The 26,379-nt window shown below is 34.6% G+C and overlaps 1 protein-coding gene across 1 annotated transcript; it reads right to left on the reverse strand.

Annotated features, from left to right (window-relative positions):
* Positions 1-1,163: 1,163 nt before the first annotated feature.
* Positions 1,164-26,154, reverse strand: LOC126853377 (BTB/POZ domain-containing protein Tiwaz). The gene is made up of 5 exons (XM_050599048.1): positions 25,939-26,154; positions 12,527-12,613; positions 11,737-11,940; positions 3,503-3,708; positions 1,164-2,896 (listed from the first exon to the last, which is right to left on the reverse strand). Exons 2-5 carry the CDS (start codon positions 12,553-12,555, stop codon positions 2,388-2,390), a joined length of 948 nt encoding a protein of 315 aa, XP_050455005.1. The 5' UTR covers positions 12,556-12,613; positions 25,939-26,154; the 3' UTR covers positions 1,164-2,387.
* Between the last annotated feature and the right edge of the window lie 225 nt (positions 26,155-26,379).

The raw sequence follows: 26,379 nt of genomic DNA on the forward strand, positions 1-26,379 counted from the left end.
TTTTGGTAATAATAAAATCTAATTTTAATTTTGAAGAGAATTGCTATTCTTGAGAATTTGCAATTCTTATGAGGATTATTATTATTCTTCTATTATTCTTTTTTTTAAATAAAATAGCATTTTTTTTAATATCAATTTTTGCAGAGTAGTTTTTCTATTGCAATCTGATCAATTATTGATATGTTAAATAATTCAAATTTATGCACTTTAATAAATTTTATTGCTTGTGAAGTTGGACAATATGAAAATTTATTACAAGAGATTGCGTACAAAATAATTCAATTAAAAAACATAAAGAAGTAAATAATTGTGAAAGAATCTTACTCTCCGTCTTGTAATAAATTTCTTCAATCTCCATGTTATGTACAACGATTTTGTTTGACTAATAATTTTATTGCATGAAGCAAAATTCTTTTGCTTCGGGCGTAATGCGACGTCCATAGCAATCGAGAATTGATTGCGAGTGTGACAATAATTTCGCGGCCTATACTTTTACTCGTTTCTCGAATAGCAAAATTATTGTCCCTTTATTTTCTAGAGAAAAATCTAGATTACTCGCCATTAATGATACTGCTATTTTTCTCTCAGCGATAGTGGTAATTAAATTACAACTCACGCGGTGCATTATATATGTTGTGAAAAATAAAAATAATATACATTTCACTAATCTTTCTTAAAATATTGAGGGAAATCGATGCGTATGAAATAATAAGCTGCACTTTCCTGAAATGTAAAATAAACATTTTATTAGATTAATTGTGTGGAATGATTACTTATATAAGAATGTTTCTTAGCAATTATATAATTTGCATTTTTTTTAAATCTTCATCAAAATATCATTTAAAGAACATATATTATAATTTCTCGTCGATGCTTATCGATCTTGTAAGAATTTAATATCTTTCTTCTACCGCTCTCTTTTCCATTTGTATTGGATTATATTAGATTATCTCGAAGAAAACTTAATTTAGTTGACTTTCGACACACATAATGTCAATGTGCGTTGCATCTCGTTATTGACTCCTCATTATACTATGAATAATAATTTTAAGTAGAATATATGTATATTCATACTTATATATAAGTATACTTATATCTATATATGCGTATGTATATACACGTTTATTCGCAATATTTACAGTAATTAATATATGGCATTTAAATACATATAGATACACTTTATTAAATAATAACGATGTTAAAAATTGGCGCATCTGATATTCTCAAACGCAAGTCGCAGATCGTAACACGAGGAATGAACAATGATGTTTACAATTATACGTTTCGATCTTAAATAACATTAAAAGCGCGCAAAAGACACAGCTATGACATATTGTTGATTCACTTTTTCAAGCTTTTCCGTTATGGCTATTTTATTATGGATATTTTATTTCAGTGAGATTTTATGTGAGTGCATTTTTACAGACGGAAGAAAAAAATATGAGATAGCATATATGCGATTAATATGTTATGTGGCTTAGGCTCTTTGTTGTGAATCACACGATACATCGTTGCCATTATTACATTGTTTACTATACGCTGTTTGGTCATTGCTTTTTAGATGTGACTCAATGGATGATCGTCGTTATCGGAAAATATATCTAATCAAATAATGTCTGCTTAATTTTTATTTATTTTTAAACATATGTGCAATAATTTATATAATTTCTATCATTGAGATCAACGACGATCTATCTAAACCACATCTAAGTTCTTATTGAATGGCTGCTGTAACGTCTTGTAATCGTCGCAACTGCAGATAATTATTGAATTTGTTCTAAAATAGCAATATCCCCTTGATCTCTTTCTTTTCCAGATTTATTGCTAATCTATTTCTTTAATCTTTAATTTTATATAAATTATTAAATTTATATATTACAAATTTGTATCAGTTAAATTAATAATATATTTTATTTATATAATTAGCATTTTATTAATTAAAGTGATCGATTAAATATCCTCTATGTCAGCCATCTCAAATTATAACATCAGAAATACGTGCAAACAATTTTTATAACTTGCGTATATGTATAAACAAGATCGCTGATAAAATCGCTGATAAAATTTGATAAAAAATAATTCATGAAATGAATTTAAATCGCAAAAATTATTCATCCACATTTCCTCAGTATTGTCCAAGATATTTGACGTAAGCGTCGAGAAACTTTAATATACGTTTCGAAGACTTTTGTATCTTGGTATTAAACTGCGGTTGCGACTGTCAGCCTTCCGTCGAAGAGATGCTCCGTGTAATTTATCAGAATAACCATATTATCGATGCAGTCTTGAGAGATTCTCCTGGACAGTTGCACTCACTCCGGATCGTAGTCGCGCTGCAGACAACGGATCGATCGGGAGATCGTTTTGCGCTGATGCGCCGTGCTCCGTCAGGTGTTGACGGATTGCCTGACGAACAGGTACTCGGAGAATTGCTGGCCCTCGACGCCGCCGCCGTTGCTCGCGACCACCCGAAAGCCGGCGTTCAGCAGTCTGGTGATCGCCTGAACCGAGTTAAGCTTGCAATAACCGTTCAGCGGAAACCTGATTACGTGACGGGCGTCCTGCTGATGCCAGGCGACGCCGGATCGCGCGTCGATCACCGCTTGCGTCGTCTCCGGGAACACCTCGTCCAGAAGGGCCCGTCCGCCCGACAGCATCACCCGCTCGCCCAGATCCGGACTCACGTGTAACGCCACGCACTCGTAGCTGCAATTGCCGTCGTTACCGCGCATCTTCTCGGTATCGCGATTGCAAGGCGCGGTGGTGCAGGCTGTGGTGCCGCGACCGGAGCCGAGCTGACCGGAGGGCGGCGGACTCGGCGACGACGCTGTCATCATCGTCGTCGAGCCGTTTTTTATGCGCTCCTTCTTCATCTGTTCCAGTTGCCTGCACATCGCTGCAAGAGAGATGCGTTTACGTTAGGTTCATGATCTTACGAAGAAGAATGGATTATTTATTTAACGATGGTTCGTATAAGAATGTATTAACCACATTGACAGATAACTAACTTTGAAGTTTGTAAGTTTCTTTTCTGATAATATATTATTGCATTTTATGTTTCTCGGGTATAAATATATATGATAAATTACGAAAGCTGCTTTGAAAAATTTTCTACGAAGCCAGATTTTTATCGAGATGAAGTGTGTACACTGATTATACTGTCCCGCGGGATCAATTTCCTTATTTCCATCATTTTGTAACATTCAAAGTTCTGTATTACTCCAGTAAACAACTACTTTAGACAACCACTTTGTTATTACTATTCTATTACAGAGAGCTAATGTACTGCACAGTTGAAAGTCGGTCGAAAAAATTAGAAGAGAAATGATATATCGCGATTTGTATATTAACTCTCTCGTCAGGCACGGAAATTGTTGCTCTTCTAATATTTTACGATTCAGATTTTTTTTTCATACGATATGCTTAAAAAATTGTTAGGAGTCACACAAGTGATTAAAGTAATTAAACAACGGAGAAAGAATTAATTGAGTAATTAACTTACGGGCAATATCAAAGTATCGTGCTTCCTCTAACAGCAAATCGAGATCGGCAAAGTTGTCGGGTATGAGTAGCCGGGAATTTCGCATAAAATTGAGTATGTGCCGGAACATGCCGCCGTCTCTATCGATGAAGTAATGTTGTTTTAGAGAATCCAGAACGATGGGGATGCTGCCATTAAACAATTTCGCTAGTCTAGATTCCGGATATCTGAAAGAAGTTGTAAGATTTTTTTTTTTTTTAAATAAAATTATCGTATGTGAAAGTCGCAATTTTTTATAGTCTATAAGCATCAATCACAACAAACACACACATGGTAGAAAGTCTTAAAAATTTATGCAAATTTTGTATAGATTAATATCATCAGCATAATTGATTACATTATCTTTTATCAAAAATAAAATAATGTGTTATATTCAAAGTTTAGGAAATTCAATATTGTAGAGATTTGCATCGCGTATTCAATGTAACAATGTGAGAATTACGCTTTCTATTCCTTCGACCAACCGTTAACTGAGTGTTGGCAGGTGCTAATACTTTGGTCACCTGCCGAAATCGCTTCAGGTAGGATGTAGTTTCAAATGATGGTTCAGTACAAGCAGCTGTTCATTGAATAAATTCCGACTCAACGCGCTCGCGCGTTGCTTATCATTAGTTAAATTTAACCATAGTTCAGTATAACAGAGTATCATAATCATGTCATTTTACAGAATTTCGGTGCACGTGTATGTTATATGCTATTAATAATTTATTTATAATATATAATATTTTTTTCCACACATATAAAATCTTATATCAAAATTATATAAAATTATTAATAAATACTTAAAAATAAGAATATTTTAAAATATTCAAAAATATCTACAGAATTATTTGTGTAGAGAAAAAAAGAAAAATATGATAAATATAACAAAAGAGAATAGAGACAGAGTGTAAAATTGAATTATTAATAAAATCCATTAGCTAAAATTATTTATAATATTATAAAAACTTTGTTTAATTCAATTTAATTAATAGAATTATTTAATATCAACAGAAAAAAGAAATAGAGAAGAGACGTATTTAATTCTATCAAAACTTGTCACGCGTGAATGAGGATGTAACAACAGATCTCGCTTACTTTGCTTAGGATAAAAAAAAAACGGACACGTGAAATATGCTTTGGTAGATATGCAGATGCACGCGAGTGTGTCTCGGTCGCAGATCCATTGCATCGTATACGTGTCACTTTTTTCGGCTTCTTTAGAAAGTACCCGTGACATTTTCAAGCGCGTTTCACAGCACGTGTTTACGAATACAACATCGTTCAAAGTAAGCTGCGACTAATCTTCTTATTATATTATCTCGACGCTATCTGCGTTGCCGTTAAGATATCTGCCATACTTCATTATCTCAAGAATAATGAGATTAATGTGACGTTTCGTTACGCGAAATTTCACTTTCTCAATTTTTTTCTATCAGTTTGATGAATTGATTTTGTGTCAAATATTCTATCTTAGTTTCCCAAGAAGTACTTTCGATTGTATTTTTTAACACGTTATTTACGCTATAACAAAGATTGATAAATGTCTTATTTCAACGATAGCATATTTGAAATTAATGCAGAAGATTAAAAATTTCTCCAATGTAAAGCTAATAGCGTTAAAATTCGAAAACGATGAGGTTTGCTCAACGCCTTGTGCTATATATAACAAAGGGTTAATAATGTTACGACCTCGTGCATTGAAACGAATCGCTCTTGTCAAATCCACGTGTCAAACAGCTTCACGCACGCGTTTGGTCGTGTAATCACGAACGAGTGAAGCCGTGCCCTGCGTGCATAGCCGAAGGTCATCGTAATTTAGCATATAATAGACGAGTGCTCTGGGAAAAGGACGGCGGGCGGGGGAGGGGGCAAAAGAAAAGAAAGGGCGAGAACGCGTGGGGAAGAGGATGGATAGAAGGTATACGCGGGTGACTCTGAGGACCGCGAAGGGACGTTGGAGAGGAAGAGAGTCGGCTCTCTTTCTCTCCGCGTATCTCGTCGGTGCGTTATGGTACAACGAGGGGCGGGGGGGGGAAGGGGGGAAATACCGAGGTATAGGTACTCGGTGCCCCCTCAGGCCGGTTCCCATACCTTCCACGGCGATAACATATAATAACGTCGGGCTCGTGGAGCCTGTGGGCGATCTGACTTTAGCGAGGAAGAGAGAAGAGAAGATACCGCGGGGTACATACGAAGGTATATATACATATACAGATATAGAGTGGCTCTCTCTCTCTCTCTCTCTTTTCCTTCTTCCTTTCCCCTTTTCATCCTTCGCGAGTCTCTTTCTCTCTCTCTCTCTCTCTCTCTCTCTTTCTCTCTCGCAATCTCGCTTTCTATCGACTTGCCATTGCGTACCTATCTACCTTGGCTCAAAAGGATAGAGAGAGAATCGCAACGCTGTCAGGATGGGGAAATGAAAATCGCTGGATTTTACCTCAAAGCCTGCGCGAAATTTTATACGGTATAGTTAATTTTCCATAGAATATCGAAACGCGTTATTGTAAGGGAAACTTCACTCCCTTCCTCGACGTGCAAGCCCGTTCCTTTTCTTCATTGCGATTGCCGCAGGTACGTTAAAATTTACACTATAATTTCGGTCAGTGAAGACATGAAGATGATATACTTTCTATTTAAATGGATATCATGTTTCTTTTTCTTTTCAATCTCTTTTATCTAGCGCACAATCGATAAACTTTTTCTTCCTTTATGTCTAATTAAAATGTAATAATAACCTTTTTTTTTTTTAAAAAAAAAGTTCAAAAATTGAAATAATTAATCAAAATTAAATTTTTTAATTCTAGGATTAATTTGATTTTTAGTTCTACAGATAAAGGTGTAACAAGCACTAATAGAAATGGAAATGGAGAAGACAAGGAAAGGAGCTTACGTAATTCGCCTTAAGAAACAGAAAATAAGAGAGAAAGTGCGAAAGTGATCTCATCTCGACAAGCGTGAAGACGACGCGCTAGGCCAAGGGCCAGCGATGTTTGTGGAGGTCGAGGCGACCGAAGAGGGGTGATAGCAGGGGAGGAAATGGTACCAGGGGCGGAGAACGAGTACCGTGATTACCCGCAGCGATTTCTTGGGCTCACCGACCAACCGAGGTCCGATCCCGGGTCAGATCCGTTCGCTATGGGAAAACGCTAAACGATCGGCTCACATCACTCAGATTCCGCTCTGTTTTATATACAGGCTGTATTCACAAAGTTGCCCACTCCTTATTTCACAAATTTCTTGATAATTTTTGGGCTGTCTGATATTTCCTTGAAAATATCTCGTGCGAAATTTTATATCATAAATATTTATTTAACAATGATAAATTAACGTACAAATCTAGAGCGAAAAGTAAAAAAAAATTCAACCTTGATAAGCAGCTTGATAAGTAATAGATATAGATTTTCTTATAACAGAATTTTAAAATATATTCATATTTGTGAAAATGTTCAATCAATTAAGAAATCTATAAAAAAAACTTACTATATTATCTTTAATATAATTACATTGCTAATATTTTCTTAAGCTATTATTTTTCCGATTTTTATAATCAGTCTAAATAATTATTTTAATTAAATTATCTTAGCAAAACAAATTAATTATCTGTTTAACAAATAAATTAATATTAATTGTCAATTTATAATTAATATTAAATAGGACAAGATAGGATCATTTTGCAATGTTAAAATTTTTTTATATAGATTATGATATTGTGAAAAAAAATTGCTAACAATGATTAGAGACAATCATTATTAATAATTTATAATTTTTTATTAAAGTATTCCTTATAGAATTACAATCAAGAATCTTCGATAATTGTTTTTATATATCATGTTGTGTACAATTTTTAGCTCGCAGTGTCATTCAATTCTTGTTTTTCGGGCCTAATTATTTTTGGCGAATAAAGAAAATTCTTGCTCGACGAAAACATTTATTCTTGCCGCGTTTTGATAATTGCATTTTATGTAGGCGAGAGTAGAGATAATTTAGATGAACGTATGTGCAATTATGTGTGGCCGTTGCATATGCAGGACGTGTGAGCTCGAGAACGAGACACGTCCGCCAAGACACATTCCGTTAGGTCCCGCTAAATTATACGTGTCGGGCTAGAGGGTGCGGAAATGACGACTTAGTACTTCACCATGGGATACCCTCGAGGCCCTATGCGGCCTCCTCGACCGGCAGGATGATCGACGATGTTTTAGGGATTATGTGATACCGGAAGCGTGGACTAATGATCGGCTATTACGTCATTTCTGTAAACTCTTGGTAGAAAATGTCGATATGAAACGATTAATCTTCTGCAAGACACGTGGAATTTCACGGCAATCTGCCTTTGATCGATATTATTAATGACACTGCGAGCTAAAAATTGTACACAATGATATATAAAAATAATTATCGAAGATTTTTGATTGTAATTCTATAAGGAATACTTTAGTAAAAAATTATAAATTATTAATAATGATTGTCTCCAATGATTGTTAGCATTTTTTTTTCCACAATATCATAATCTATATAAAAAAATTTTAACATTGCAAAAGGATTCTGTCTCGTCCTATTTAATATTAATTAAAAATTGACAATTAATATTAATTCATGTGTCAAACAGATAATTAATTTGTTTTGCTAAGATAATTTAATTAAAATAATTATTTAGACTGATTATAAAAATCGGAAAAATAATAGCTTAAGAAAACATATTAGCAATGTAATTATATTAAAGATCACACATACATATAGTATCAATTGTACAATACAGCGATATAATAACTTTCGATTTTTTTTGTTCTAAAAACATATCCGTAAGAGAATTGTAAGCGAGTATTACGTTTGTGGCGTATAAACTGGAGCTGCGGGTTTATCGCATAAATAGACATTTGCTAATTAATATCGCGCTAGGCCGGTTGTTACAGAATAATAAACGCGTTTAGCGTTATTTTGGAATTAAAATTGCTGATTATACACCGATAATTGAACTAAATTAATCAGAGGTATGAATTTATGATCCATACATATACATTGTATTGACCTGTTTGCTTCATCAATAATGTCGTACGGTATAAACAAGGCACTTAAATATGCTCGATTTAATAGAAATTATTCGCACGACTGTTCAATCCCTCACGTTTAATTAATGCAAATCAATGATAAATATTTAATTACTTACACGCCGTTTTAAACCTTATCTCAATACTTAATATTTTGTTTTTTAATAGCATTTAACAATAGTCAGAATCCACATTTTTTATTTTCAGAGATATCCTTGATTACGATATCTCTCTTAAAAGTAAGAATTTTTATTTAAAGAGAGAAAGAGAGAGAGAGAGAGAGAGAGAGAGAGAGAGAGAGTGAGAGAAAGAATTATATACAATCTTGAATAGATTACATTCTACATAAATCTCTCACTGCTATACGAGTGCTTCCAAATTTCAAAATAATAATTTGCGAATTTGATGCTTATTGATGATATTATATTTTATAAAAAATTTCATTATTTTTTTTATTAACCTTGCATATATATGTCGTATTTATTCAATCATATCTCTTCCAGCGATCATTTTGTATCATACTTATTATTGTTATCTTCCTGTCACATGTTTCTAGAGCATTCGTTAGCCTTTACATTAGTTAGTATGCATAAATATCGGCACGAGACTCGATGCTAAAAATTATTATCTTAAGTACGAACTGCGTCAATGCTGTTAGGCGATTGCGATGATTTAATCGCTGTAAATCAATTGCACGAGTTGCAATATCACGGTATATGAAATATATGGGATATTCTGTCTGTCTCTCTCTCTCTCTCTCTCTCTCTCTCTGTCTCTTGGCAAGATTTTAACATGATTTTAATATGTGGGAGAAAGTTATCTAATTGACGCGTTTATTCCATTACGAGATAATTAAATCCATGTTAATGGGTGAGCAATATGACACAACGATCACCAAATGCGGGTTGAAATTGCATAACATATTGCAGATCTATTTTGTCGAATGGTAGCTTTTAATATTATTCCTGTAATGCTCTGACAATATATCATTAACGATACAAAGCAATGACAGAAGCACTGTCATTTTATTAATCGCATTTTTGCTCAAGAGAAAATAATAATTGTTCAAACTTTATATCTCAACGTGAGTTATATAATTCGAATTTAAGTGTCGATTAAATAAAAGACAATTAATTAAATCGTTATCAAATTAAACCTTGATATCTTAGAAAAAGATATATGGAAATAAACTTTTTTTTCAATTTCGATTTTGATCCGTTTACTTTTTATAGGAGAGATGCGTTGTCAAATGAGATCGTTTTTTGCATGTCCATATGAGTCTATCTGTGCAATTTATACGCATTTGCTACGCATGATGCAGTCGATATACTTTCGACAAAAATAATAAGCTCATATTGTGTGCAACTCAAGCGTGACGCGATAGAGATGGCAGTGTCGGGTGGACAAGTCGTCGCGATTCTACGTCGTGATATTCATTTTGCGTTCGACACGCCGGCGACACTTATCCTGTCGACATTTCTATAGATTAAATCATATTCGCGTTATAACGGTTCATAAGAACGGACCTGCGCTCCACTAACTCAACTAACGATAATCCGTGCATCGCGTGTAAATTTGCCTCCACTGTGTTGTTATTAGTTTAGTTTCGTTTCGCGCTGATCCTCGATAATTTTGAACTGTTATTGTAACTACTATTGATTTAATTGAATTTTAAAAACTCGAATTTGATTTTTATATATTTTCAGGACAAATTATATATAAGATTTTTTCTTATTTTTGTAGCTCACTTTTCTCACTTGCCCTCATTTGATAAGAAGGCTCGATATCGAGAAGTATGAGAGTGTCCATTACGGTTTTCTTGCTCATTCATTATAAATAGCCTAGATAGAAACATCTTCGCGTAGCGAGTCAAAGCTTCTTGCCTATTCAGTTAACGAGACGACCGGGGAACGATAAGGCCACCTGTCAATTATGATCAGCTTTCTCACGGATGCATCGGTCTACCGGTGCTGCATTTATGCATACTGCAGTCCGACGCTATGCGTTCGTGATCTCCTTGTGAAAGGATCGATTTTCATTGCCGTTAAGCGCGCTGGATATTCATCCAGATTAAAGATGCATATTAGGCTCGTGTAACGAGCATCGCTCGAAATACGAAAAAAGATCACGAGGCTACGGTGACATTTAGCAATCTACTCTAATTGTGTTTTGTAATTGTCAAGATGCATTGCCATATGATATGAAAAATGTGTTATGTAAACACAGAAAATTTATTTAAATTTATATTTATCTTTTATATAATAATATAAAAAAATATATATTAAATTTATAACAGCAATAGTATATTTTTATTGATTATATAAATCTAATTATGTTTATATATATCACGATTTGAATCTGAATTCAATGTATGTTATATTTATATTATTAGATTTAGTCGTTGCAAATAAATCATCTTTCGATTGTAAGAAATATTATTTTATATATCAGTTGAAACTTTACGAAGAGTATAATATTCATGAATTTTTTCTCTCGTCCGAGCAGAGAGGATACCTGCAGGGTGATACTTGGAGGAGATTAAAAGCCTCTCTATAAGCAAAGTGCAGTTGTGCTTTCACGTTACGTCTCTTTTATGCATAAAGCGCACGGGCAGACCGCAAATAGCCTTTGGACACTGGCGGGCACCGGGTAACGGTGTGCCTGATTGCGAGCGATATGTTCTCAGAGATATTGCTCGGTACGAACATCCTCGAGCGTTGTCGATGGTCACGTTTCCGCGATCCGGACATCACGCTCCCTTTCTACTCTCTCGCTCGTTAGAATCTCTTCATGCCGACTTTAAAAGTCACACTCCGCGTGCTCTCGCGCTAGGATATCTCCCGCAAAAGATGGATCCAATCCCGTTTTCAACATACATCTTTATACATTAAATTCCGTTTCCTTTGTTACATCAAAGTCTAATGTTTTTTTTTTTGCGAACGTGTATAAATTTTTTTGAAATAATGTCTCTTTTTCTTTTTTCGAAATATATAATATATAAAGTCCAAATGAATATTACCGGCATAAAATATTCCTCGATTTTGGATTTTGTTGACATACAAATTAGGCTTTTACAATACGTATTACACTTCGATATCGAACGATATCGAATTCCGTTTTGTTCTCTATCTTGTATCATTAAGAATTTAAGGTACATTCTCTTACTTTGTTAACGTCTCGAGGGAGGATGTGTATATCGTGCCACCGACGTCGATGTGGACCGGTGCGGTGTACCTCGAAGCGGCCGCCACACAAGGAATACCGGTCATCTTTTGATTGTAAGTCGGGGCTGCCGGTGTCGGTGGTGTCGGCGACGAGGAATTCGACATTGTGGGCGAGGTGGCCGGCGAACTGCTTGGCGACAGCAATCTGAGAAAGATACTTTTGATATTAAGCATCATAAAATTGTGTGTATACGACTTTGGCTAATAATAGTTTTCTGAGATTTTGTATCACGCGATCTTCATATCAGATATTCATGAATGAACGAAAGGCCAAAAATTCGCAAAGTTTTTATGTCATAAAAATTCAGCAATTCACAACTTTAAATTAGTGAATTATTAATCAAAGTTATGATGTTGAGATCCTTAATAACGCATTTTTCATATCTTTGGCATTCTGAATGCAGCTATATTATCTGTACACAAATTTTTTCCAAATTGTTGCAATTTTAATGTTACATTAAATGTAATAATTTTATATATCATGTTATAATTTATTATATATCATATTATAATTAGTTATATATCATGTTATATATCATGTTATAATTTTGAATAAAATGCTGTAATATGAAACGAAGATGAGTTATAAAATCGTGAATGCGAAATCGCGCGTACATATGTGCGCGATTTTATGACGTAGCGAATAAAATTAAGTCATATTTTGCAGAGAGAATTTCATAGAACTACTCGTGTAAACTTAAATTGGAATACTCGAATAAAGATTTATTTACCTCATTTTAATTTGAGCGCTAGGGAACATATTGCGTTGCGCCGTCAACTCAGCCTTCGCCTCCTTCCCATCGGCCTCACATTTCCGTCTGGAATTAAAAATATGTAAACATTATTTATACGTTATTGCTAGTGAAAAAAATAAATTTGCGTAAATAGTGTGTTGAATTAAAAATGCACGAGCAATTGAATAAACGGATATAATGTAATTTGACATGTTTTTTTATTCTTTATGCATTGCTTTTTTTCCAATATCATATTTTATCAATTATTAATGTAGATAGCCAACTTTTTATTCGACAATATGTCAATCAATAATAAAAGTAATTTTATCAAGTGCAACATCAATTTTTTTGCCTTCATTAAACTTCATTGTTTTTATATTTTACAATTATATAAATATTTATTTCTCCAATTAAGGAAAAATCTTGTGTAACGTTTGCCATATAAATTATCGACATTAAAATTGAAAGCGACGTTTTCTCCATGTGTTCAATGCTTATGCGTTTTACTTGAGCAACGTAGGTGTCGATTTAGCGTATCGATCGACACAACTACTTTCGAATGGCGATAATACTAGTTTAACAGTCCATTGTTTTTGGTCAAACATCGAGAATTATATTGAATGGACTGAGGGCTTGGAACATTAACGCGCAAATTCTCTTATGCATTAATAAGGCAATTAGGAGCGAAACAATATTTGGCAGGCGTTAGCATACCGGCCGTCCAAGGGTATTCTTTTAAACACGCTTCCAGCGGAAAGGAAGGGTCGGTTTGGTTCCACGAGTTACCCCCTCAAATTTTCATAACCCTGTGCTCGCGAAAGGCCAGCTCATTATTAGCTATTATCCTAGTCTGCTGTTCACAGCTTCCGTAATGCGTGGTTTTTAGGGGCGCAATTAAGGGCATTATTTTTCTTGCTTAAAGAAGCCGATAAAAAATAATAAAATCGTGAGATTTCGATAACTTTCATGTAAAATTTTAATTCTTAAAATATTTTTTTACATTTAAAGGTCTATTATGTTACAAAATTGATTAAAAAATTACAATCTTTTGTCCTGAAATCCCGTGACAATCATGAAATTAAAGAAGGGAGCGATGCGTTTATGGTCGGCGACTTGTTTTCCATTGTCCGGCGAAGAATTCGCGACGGTCAGAAGACAAGGTACCACGGGGAGAACAGGAAGGGGGAGGGAGGGAGGGGTACCGGTTCTCTCTTCCATCCACCACCCACCCTCGCCCACATCAGTCTGCATCGTTGCGGTGCATCGCCGCGGGAGATGCCGCGAAATGCGATGCAGCGCCTTTTCTCGGCCGGCGCGCACGCTGCGAGAGGTCGTCGGGCGATGCTTCTCTACCTGAAGAAGTGGGGAACGACGGTCGTCGCAAGTCGGACATCGAGTTAAGGAATAGAGCGAGAGAGGTGGTGCGGCAGAGGCGGACAAGAGGAAAAGAGAGAGACAGAGAGAGCAACAACGGCCATCACGGCCGCGCAGACGCCGCGGGCTAATCGCGAGATTTATGTAGGGCTCTATGCATTTACGAGAGTACAGAGAGAGACGCATACTTGCATAATTAACTCGCGTTATTGTTGTGATCTTTAGCGTCGATGAGGGATCGATCGTAAAACCGCGCGGTAACACGTGTCGCCGGAATGGTTGCACGTTGACGGCCTCGCGGCGAAATTAATGAGTTTTGACGGCACTTCAATCATATTCTCCGTGTTTGAAAGTATGCTCGAATGTCAGATGTGGGCGAGATGAAAAATCACTCGTCGTCGTTGGATTAAAAGGGGAAAGAAGTAACATGGTATTATTAATTATTTTATTACACAACATATTTCCTTCTTTCAAGGATTGTTTGCAGTTTTTATTAAACTTTTCTGTCTTTCATATCATTTTATCGATAATTAAACGTAAATTAAAATAGAGAAATGTGTGTTAATAATTTTGATACATTTTTATCACTGATGAGGTCACGACAAATAGGATATCTTCGATTCGAGCATTGTTAAAACGATGTTATCAGGTGTGCTTGTTGTAATACAGCGCTGAAATGATCGACAGTGCCGACGAAAGAAGAATCCGCGAAACAGCTATAACAATAGCGATGATTATCATGGTCGTTCGGATGCCTCGGGGCGATTGATTGCTATATACAAATGTACATTACGATCGATGTACCGAGGACCGCTCGGCGATTAATATTATGCTTAATTACACGCGTAAAATCGATAATTAAAATTCAACATAGAAATTACTATTCGTAGAAATAATTTAGATAACTTGGTTACACGTTACGCAGCTATTCTCGTGGTAAAATTTTCAATCACGTTCGATCTCACAATTAAATCCTACTACGTGCTACTTTGCGCACAGGGATACATCAAGACTTTCGCGTCGTGAATTTAGAAAAGAAATCCCGGAATATGGTATTCAGAATGAATGTCGTGGTAACGATATATCCGCAATAATGTTTACCGCGACGTGACGATGCCCTCGAGCCAATTGTATCACGTACGCAGATAGTTTTATTACATGCATACATTCGTATGCGTGCGCCAACGGGATAAAGATAAGTGGGGGGAGGGGGAGGAGAGAGACAGAGAATACATAATTATTGTGTATTATCTGCGCAACTGCTCGGGTACCAATACGACTTCTTCGTTAATAAATTGGCTTTCCACGTACGACGATATTAGAGTAATCCTCAAGAGGATACTATGGCTTGCGATAAAGATCTTCCTTCATGCAGATTCGATAAATAAAATTATAAAATATAATAATAAAAATTATTATTGCACAATAAACGCTCGGTTAATAATTTAATAAAATAATTAATTCATCCACACGATACTTTATATGTAAAATGTGAGTGTCGCTGCAAAGAATAGTTTGCTTTATAGGGCGTTTTGCGTTCATCGATGAATATTTAAGAGACGGATTCTTAGAATTCAGATTCTTGACTTGATCTTAACAAAAATGTTGAAGGTAGGAATCATCATAAATATTCAATTTCCAAAGTATTAAAATTCTTAAGAAATAGATTTCTATCTGAAATTAATCAAAATGGAAAATTTTATTACTTTTCACAATTGCAGCACTTATTTTTTATCAAAGTTTTCATTTTTCCTTTTAATATAAACATCAAATCTAAAATATTTTTCAAAAAAATGCAACGTTTCTAAAAATTATATCTAAAGTTATTTCAATTATTCGAAATCAATAACAAGATTCGAATTGTTTATAATTATATGCAGCACGTGTGAGCATTGACAGATGCTATAAGACTCTCCAACTGTGTCTGTGCTAGTTTAATAACAACTGTACAAAGTAGATCGCACTAAAGAAGAGAAAATCTAAGCTTTACAAGTAGTAGTCTGTCTCTAGATAGGCACGTGTCCGACGTCGTAGAGGCGAAAAGTGTTTCGCCAGGCGTGAAGATGCAACGTCGTCGCCTCTCGAACGTCAAATTAGAAAGGATGGCGAGGCAGAAGGATAAGAGACGCGGGAGGGTAGGTGATGCAAGTCGCGAAGACGTCGTCCGCAACGACATCATGATATTCGCGTTATTACCCGAGGCCATCGGAGGCCTCTTACCCAGATATAGTTCTGATACGCACACACGAGCGAGAGGCTACCACCGACCACGCTGCAATACGTATAAATTCGCGCACATGTGTTAAGGAAGGTGATCATAGCTCGAGGATACGAAATGAGGCGGCTCACGCGTGCTAAGAACGCGCGCGTGCACGATGTCGTGCGCACAAGAAGGGCACTACTAACTTTACGTGGACGTTTAATGGTCTGGAGATGTCGACGTATGCAAATTTAAAAGCACTCTGTTACATCGGGCAAACGATGTATCATCGGAAAAGTCTGCTACTAGACGTGAAAACGAGCTAATTTTGTAGTGTCATTTTATAAAAAAAATTTGTATAAATTATATATAAACGATATTAATCAATAAAATATGAAAAGAATTTAAAGAATTAATCCAATCTTTAATTTAATATATTCAAAATTCTTAAATAACAAAGTAATTATTTGCGAGGAAAGGTACAGATAAGCTTCATATATTAGTGCATCTCTTGTAGAAAAATTAAATTAAAATAAATAAATAAATAAAACTAACACATAAAGAACACGCGCGAAAAAAAAAGGAATTTTTTTTTATTTACTTATTTGACAAACAGCTTATCTGATTAGGAAACCAGTGTGTGTTGAGCGAAATGTTACATTTATGTGACTTGAAATTAATAACAAATTCAATAATAATTAATAACAAATTCATAAAATACTGAGCTTTTCTATGCGGATAGTAAATTTTAATTACTCAAACTGTTCTACGAATTTTTTCGAAAATCTTGCATGTTTATGCTCGTGCGGGTACAAAGCTAAAATAACAGAGATATCAGACGGAATCACAAAGTGATGAAATGATATCGCATACATCGAATTCATTTAGACGGACAGACATTTTCCTCTGGTGATTTCATTATGTGGGCCAGTCAGATCGGCTCTCTCTCTCTCTCTCTGAATAATATTTGTAATGGAGAGCCATTTTCGAGCTCGTTCGCGAACCGCAACGTTATTAACATTATAATCTAGAAAATGTAATCTTTGCGCCAAAGTCAATACATCAGCTTTCTCGAAATAATTCGATATCATGAATACATTTTCGAATTTTTTGTTTAATCCGAGTCGTTTTAATCTATCCTCTAGTAGAGATATCTAATAGTTTTTCTATAAATCTATCCTATGTAAAGTTGTCATTTTTAGTTTCTTCAATATATGTATGTGCGAATGGTAGGATATATATATATATATTTATACTTGCAATTATGATTACTGATATTATTTGTAATAGACCGATTTAATTGCGCGATATCAAGATACGTCAGTTAAGATTTTAAAAGTAGTTCAATATTTCCTTCTCATCAATATGTATCTCAAATGCTCATAATTTTATATTGTAAAGGAATTTATTATGCAGGCACATGGATGTAGGAGAACAAACATGAATGTAGGAGAAGAAATTGATTTGGGTGGAGTTGCATTCCATGAATATTGAGGACGCGAATAATTAAAGATTGCGATAAATGCAAATTGCAAATTGCAAAAGAAATGCAAAATAATGCAAAAAGAAATATTGCATTTTCTTTTTCGTAAATAACATTAAATATTCGAAACGTTTTTAATGCTAAAGATGAATTATGGTATCATACGTGTCATTAATTAGAAATATTATTCTGCAAATATAATATTAGCAAATATTATGGTATTTAATTAATAATATTTTTGAATTTTGATTAATAATTATTTTGCATAATATTTTTGAGAGAAATGTGTAAGTATATATATAATATAGTATTTATATGTCCGAGAATTTATAAACGTTATTCGTAGAACACAAAAATATTACCGTTGTGTCTTATTAAAATTTTTTTTGTTACAAAGAAACTTGTGGCAAACGTTAATGACACATAGCACTATAGTAAATGTCTTTTTAAGAATATTATTCTCTCCGCGAAGAGAGAGGAACGTGCTTATTTAGCTGTTATTCGTTGCTATTCACGCGAATGTTTCACAGAGTTTGTATCAATCTCTGTCACGTTTCGTAACAAAATACTATATTCCCAGCTTTGCTTACCCTCACTTTATACATACACACGCACATCTGATATGAATATTTTTTATTTAATAATCTAACTCTTAATAATCCATATGTATATATAGATTCCTATATTCTATTATTCGACACAATAAAATACTAGAAACTATTATAAAATTTTGGAATAATGCGTGTCGCGTTTAAAGGTAAGAATTAAATAAAGAGTTTGTTTATTTGTTTGTAAATAATTGCTCAAGGGAATTTTTTCACTTTTTAGAAAAATCTAAGCGAATCAAACAATAGATGTCTTCATCTTTCTCTTTGATTAGAGTTAACATCTCTGCTCGCGAGACTCGTAGCGTTGTCTCGATAAGTGCATAAGCTACTGCAACGTAGTTGATTGATGGATTCATTTCTTCGCTGCAATTAAGCTTCGCGCACAAGGTCGGCGAGTGTAAATATATTTGTAGCGTTTTATCATCTCTGTCATCTAATGTCCAAAGATGAAAGCATACCGTTATATAGATTGTATTCATAATACAATGCCTGGTCTTTCGATATGCTGCGCGGTGCGATCTCTAATTTAAGAGGCATTTAAATAGCATATTTATCGTTATATAGAATAGTGCGATATTTTTATTAATATAAATAAATTAAAACACGCGTATTAAATCAATAAACATTCGTTATATGTGATATTACAATATTTTGTGTCCAACACTGGTAATTATTTATTACGTGACATAATTCATATAAAATAACGTTGGAATAATATGTTAATGTATTAATATTTAATGCTTACGGCATAATAATTTTAAATTGTTCTTAATACGAGCATACATACATAATGAAGCTTTTGAAATGCTTTGTGCTAATCTGTATTTAATTATACGGATGATTAGTTATATCGATTAGTTAATGATCAGTCGGGGAATGATGTAATAGAGGTTTTACATGCATGAGAAAAATATCCAACCAGAATAACAAATAATCAAAGGTTTTATATATAAAAATATTTTCCAAAATTAATTATTTTGGAAAATATTTTTATGTATAAAATTGAAATTAAATGGATTTTTCGAATTTAATTATAACGTTCTTATATAATTTTATGTAATTACACACACTATTTCCAGTCCCAACTCACAAAATTCCTCGTTATCATTTCATCCCGAATTACGTTCCAGCGTGCTTTTAATCCACACAAATCATGTTTATTTATACTTGAAATTTCTTGTACTTTTTATATCGTTCTATTGACCGCTGCGAATTGCCTCGCGGAAATTCAGTATAATTATCGTCGCTAATATGTTGAAAGTCTTTTGTACAGCTTGAATTCAACGAATAATCGTTGCCAGAGAAAGCTTTTATAATATTAATTGCTATCACAATCGAACGCTACTCGCGGTCGTCATGCTGCGAGCCACGCGTTTGTGTGAGCCTTGTTAAGGTTTTCAGTTGCAACGCATGTTGAACCTCTGCCTGTTTTCGCGAACGCGTCCTTTTCCTTATACTCTCGCTATTTACCACCTGGTACTTCATTACCGGAACGTCAATCGTCGGATACAAACGATAGACGTAAAGTAGTTGTCGTCTACTAAAGAATCATTACCCGCCAAATATGCGTGCTTGTTTCAATTGTGGGGCCACTAATTACTCTATATAAATTAACGATTATTAGAGAGTGACGCGACTGTTTTCCCGATAATTGCGCGTTTTGTACTTGGCTTTTTTTTTCGGCTGTTTACATGTGTATATTTAAATGCATTTTCAATGTACATTAATAAAATGCTCGAACGTCTGACAAATGAGATGACTGTTTTTATCGAGTCATGTATATAAATTTATACTTATCTATATGTTTTTTACAACACGTACTCAATCTCCTATTTGCAGCAGCAAACTTGTCAAACTTGTTCCGCAACGATTTGTCGTGAAAAAAAAAAAACATATAAGACACGTTCGCGGTGGGCGTTCAAGATAATTATAACACATCTCGCGAGTTTACGACACTTTGTCGCGACGATATTTCCATGTCATTTAACGTGGTTAAAAACAGAGAGACGAATATCTGTCACGCGAGATATTCGTTCTCCAAATCGCGATCTCCCGTTGATGTAAGAATCAAGACGCTAAACGCATCGCCTCTAAACGCGCCGCGAGTGCTCTCATCTCGTCGGTTATATTCGCTCGAGTTTTTTTATAATATTTTATCGAGTGGGTGCAAGACACGCAAAGGATAGACGCTCGGTCCACCAGCAGTGTAAATCTCTCTTTGCGGCTCTCTCGGTGTGCCTGGTGGCACTGGCTCGTATATATACCCGGGTACAAGGGGCAGGTATGTATCTATCTACCTGCCTACGAGCGGCTGTTGCAAGCGTCGTTATTTACGACGGATAACGCGAGGTATGTAGGCACGTACCTGCTCACACACACACACACACACACATATATATATATATATATATATATATATATCTATTTATATACATACATACATACAATGCATACATATATACATACGAGGCCTGTTCCGTTGGCGCGGAGCGGCAAGGAGGCACTCCCGACACGCGCCAATGCATGTCTTGCTCCATTTCATCCTCGCCTATTCCCACCACTTACTCACCTACTTACCCTACGAGACGGAAACTCTCTGACCGAGACGACGTGCGGACCAAACGAGATAGGAATTTCATGCGCCGCAAACGCGAGTTATATTGCAACACGTATGCATTATACTCTCTGGTCCGACCCAGGTGTGTTCGCCCAGCGCGGACAGATTTAGAAGAAATTCACCGCACGAAATGCGGAAGCGCATTTTCGTGCTCTCTCTCTCTCTCTCTCTCTCTTTCTTTCTTTTCAAGATTATTAATGAATTTTTCAAGAATTTTTTTCAAGAGAAAAATCTTGGAGTTCCTCATCGCGATTATATTGAATTATAATGTATCTGTCGGAAGAGAAATCATGTAAATTCTTTTTTTTGCATCTCGAAAGAAAATAGATTTTTCATGTGCCATCACATTCGGTAATTTAGATTAATGGAACATATATGCATGTATCAAATTTTGTTTTTTTTTTTTTTTTTTATTTGTTCAGCAGTGAAATGATTGATAAATTATTATAAAGTCAAGAGATCAATTTTTTAAATTAAGTTACATATGCATTCACTGATGCGAAATAATATATAATAATTTTAATTAATATGATATGGTTTAATTTAGTATTTACACGGAGAAAATTTTACAGTACAAATTACATGGAAAATACATTCCCTTTTACAAAATTTATAAAACTGGAATATAACGATATTAAGATATTTATTATATTACTACAAAAATAATAAATTTGTTTTAATGATTATACATTTGTTTGTGTATCAGTTGTGTATTTATAAATTACAATATTCTTGTGTAAAATATAAAATATATATAATATATTGAATAAAGTAAATTAAAATATCATTTCTCTTATTTCTCTTATAAGTTAGTCTATTCCATGATATTTACAAAAATTATATTTTAATTTTTACTATAATCTCTTCTCCGTGTAATTCTTTATAAATTTAGGATGAGTGCAAAAATAAGCGCGGTGGTATTAAATGCAGAAATCAAGCGCGTTATAATTGCAAAGTAGAATTTTAATTAATTAAATTACGGAAAGTTATTATATATCGTCATACAAATTTATTTTCGCTGCGGGCCATATCCATAAATAACGTATTTTCAGGAAAGAGTAAATTATTTCGAGTTTTAACTGCATATATTTTATTTACATGAAGCCTCCTACACATATTGCAAGCTGTAATAAGCGATCGGAGAAATTTCATATTTTATATTTCGTATAATAACAAGTATATGCGTGATTGATCATTTAGTGTTTATATTGAATTTTAATATTTCCCTTTTTTTAATATAAAAAAATACTAACTTACATTTTTCGTATTAATTCTTCTTCATCTCTCTCTCTCTCTCTCTCTCTCTCTCTCTCTGATGTACATTTTATGACATATTTTTATTCTTAACTGACTGTTATTAGTCTATAAAAAAAATAAGAAGAAGACTTTATATACTGACATAAAATTGATTAATTATATGCAGCTAACATGTATTTTATCTTGTTCTTTCTTTTGATTAATGTATCGAATTAATCATCGTACGCTAACTCTTCAATGACAGCGTCAATGTGAAGAAAAAAGAAAAATATTTTGTCACGCACATTCAAGATTTGAAATTCAATTAAATCAATTTTTTTCGCTGCGTAATCTTTATTATGACATGAGTAAAGCAAAAAAAGCTCGATTTATTAAATGCGCGACAAATAAAATATTCTACATAATCTATATCATTAAACGCATATGATAGTTGTGGAGATCGCGGTTTCTACCGACGATTTAATGATTCTTTTATTTTTTTTCGATTTTCTTGTCAATGACGTAAGACGATCGCAGTGCGACCGATCGAGTTCAGTTAGGACTAAAAAAAGGGATAGATCGGAATACGCGGCGCGTTTGTTCGCTCAAACATATGTATACGTACACACTATATATATATATATATATATATATATATATATATATATATATATATACGGGGCGATATCTCGGACGAGGCAAAATATTTACGAGAAAATTTCGCCGTGGGTGGCGCGCGGCTTCATGAATAATTTCGGTCCGCAGGAGACTCGTCAGCCCCGGGCTATGTGCTCGGGGCGCACGGTTCTAATTACGGCAACTGCAGAGCGCGCGTCTGCGCCCCCGGCTATCCCTCCAGCCGGTTTCCAACCTCCCTTTTCCTATCCCAGCACAATTTCCACAGAGCCCACATCCGTTCTGAAATGCTAGCAATCCTCCTCCCCCTCCGGCCTCTCGCCTCTCTCTCTCTCTCTCTTCCTCTCTCGCACGTTTTCTCTCGCGTTCCGCATGCTCTCTCCCTTTTGTAGCTCGAGGTGTACATCGACTATTACGTTGCAACCAATTTTTGAAAAGTTTCTACAATCTATATATATATATATACATATATATATATACATATATATATACATATATATATATATATATATATATATGTGTGTGTATGTATGTATTTTTTTCTATAGTTCTATGTGCGCGTATTTTTTCTACGGAGAAATAAATAGAGTTTGTACATGTTTCACGTCCGATTTTTTCTCTCTCTTTCTGTGCGTAATTAATGCGATTAATACAATGCTATCATTTATTAATGCCATGTATGAGTTTCAATCAAGACCTTTTTTTATATTACAAAGATTTTAATTACAAAGATTATAATTAAATAATTTAATATAAATATATATATATATATATATATATATATATATATATATATATTTCGTTATTTGTATTACTAGTTATTATGTTTATTTGATGCACAAAATTATTTTAGCAAAATTCTTGTAGTAAAATTCCATCATAAATTGAAGTGAAGCTGTTAAGTGCAACCGCTTATTAATTCGCAATGATTGCGCTGAGATATCTAGGGGGAAATAAAAGATTGAATCAAGTAAAAGCCCATGTGATATTAATCATGTTATGATTGAAAATTGCATCACGCATCAACTAGCTAACTACAAATTCATTTTATCGTTATAATATTTTAATCCGCGCGCGAGAAATTAAAATTATATAATTATATATTATATGTATGTATGCTAAAGAGAGGCACATTTTTTTTTCATCTTACTTATACCTTATTTATACTTTAGTTCTTCGACTTGTCTGATTTTTAGCCAATCATTATAAAAATTCATCTATCTTTACAAATTAATGCATTTACTTCTAGATTCCATAGCTCATTGTGTCAAGAGAAGAAGAGCATCGATCCATCAGACACGAATCTCGATGCAATACGAGTCTTGCAGGTTGATTTCACACAAAAATATTTAAAAGGATTATTATAATTTATTTTCTAAGAGAAAGAAAAAATATAATTTAAAAATATCATTATATATGATAGATATTCGATTAATCTTCTTCTACAATCCTATACCTCCTTAAACTATTTTATGTCAATCACTCGCGTTAATCTTGAAGATGATAAGACCATTATTTCGATTTTTTATCAGATTTTACCATGCCATTCGTCTCGATACGTTCAATGTTACGCCAACATTTTATATATTCTCCTCTAGAGCCTCTCTTCTTTGCCTCACTTGTGATTATTCGCGACGCGAAATGCATAATTGATCGTAACTATTGTTCGATGACGAGGGAATGCAACGCATAATTGAGCAATTGCATTGTCCTGTCGTGTTTCTACATATGCATTTCTAAAGGCACCGACACCGTATCGCGCGCGCGCGCGGACACGTCTGGCATAGATTAAACTTTCTTTACCCGCGGTGTCGTGAGATCAGATTGACTTTCTATCGACTCAACTTTAACTCAATTGCATAAAAATGCCCCACCAACGTGCGCGTAGCTGATTATCCGATGTCGTAGCATTTTCTCGCAAAGAAAAATTACTGCGACGGGCATTTAAAAGATGTTACAAGAAAAGATTAAGCTCTTCGATTCTAGTTCTAAAAGAGATGAGAAACTCTTGGCGAGCACTTAGCAGGAACTTGCAATATATATGTTTTTTTTTTAAAAAAGATAAGAGAAATAATATATAAATTATAAACAAAATAAATTATATAATTTATAAATTATAGGATAAAATATATGAGAAAATAATATTTTTGTGCCAAAATGTTGTATAAAAGATTGCTTAAAGTTCAAATTTTATTATTTTCTGTAGATAAATCTATGAAGAACTTGAAATGATTAAAAAATTATCAATCATTATATTAAGATTAAAATTGATCGACCAGTTAATCAAATATATGTGTCTTTTAGATGCTTGTTTTATTTTGTGCTCAATACTCAATCCCTGGAAATGTCTGTTTTTATTATTAAAATTATCTTCTATTTTCGTTAGATTAGACGCAAACTCCCTGTGCGTACTAGAATGATACTTATGTTAGCCGCACCTCGCGAGTTTCCAGCGACATAATTAACAACGTGAAAGTATACCATTTCCATACATGAATATCAGTTTGTCACGCGATGTTTCACGTATCCTATACATATACAACGAGAAAGATAACTTTTTCTAGACGTTTTCCTCTGCCGATAGTACGATGACGTATTTTCTTTACCCGGAAATCTTCGATCAATAAACTACACTGAAATTTATAAAATAAAAAGTCTTTCATAAAAATGTGTTAAAGTGCATGAAATTAAAATAGGCTTGTAATATAAATGAATGTTATCTCAATGCGAGATTGCGTAACATAAATGAATGAATAATTGAGATATAAAGCTCTCCACATATAAATTTGCGCGACGACAATTATATTCTTGGAGCACACTTGCGTGACGATATGGACGAGAAGAGAAAAAAAAAACAGATTCACGAGGTACACGTCCTTGTCGATCTCGCGATAATAATTCTCGACGTTTAATTATCACGTCTAAGCTTTATGTCATAAAGCAAGCAATAACTGTGGTCGATGCAATCATTGCGGCTCGAGCGTATATTACTTTAATCTCGCGGTCAACTTGCTCCTCGACATTTCCGCATATGCAACGTTGAGGATTTACATCTCGACGATTTATTAATATTCACTTAGTCACTTTTATAATTTAACGATTTACCGATTTATCCCAAATTAGACAGATCTCGTCGTGTAAAATAAATTTTTCGCGACACTCCAATTTACTTATACATATATTCGCACGCGCGTATTGCTATATTATTTACATACATAATCAAATAATTATAAATCGTGAAACTTTCACGCTCACCGTTTCTGGCACGTGGGCTCCAGGTTGACGGTTGCTCTCGTGTTCACGGCTGCGGGGATTGGGGAACCCTGAAGTCCCGGTCGCGAAAACTTTTCTCACTGTCTACGAAACACCGTCTCGCGAGCAGCTCTCTCCTGTCACGTACTGGGACCACGTGGCTGCGGTTCACGTGTCGAGGGACAAAAGTGGCGCGAGCCCGCGCGCGCGCCACCGCGGCTTTCGTTGGACTGCGTGCGTTGCGGTTCTCGTTCTCGCGCTGATCCCCCGCTGCCACCACCACACTACCACCTCCATCACACCACACCATCACCATCGCCTATACCGTCATCCTCTGCTACCACCGCTAGCTATTCTCTCCATCCTTGTCGCTCTCGTTCTTCCTGCCAATCTGCATCGGCTCGTCTTCGTTCTGCGAGCTCGCGGCGTTTCGGCAAGCGCCCC

This window comes from Cataglyphis hispanica, chromosome 12, assembly GCF_021464435.1.
Source record: "Cataglyphis hispanica isolate Lineage 1 chromosome 12, ULB_Chis1_1.0, whole genome shotgun sequence".
In the NCBI taxonomy this organism is placed as follows: domain Eukaryota; kingdom Metazoa; phylum Arthropoda; class Insecta; order Hymenoptera; family Formicidae; genus Cataglyphis; species Cataglyphis hispanica.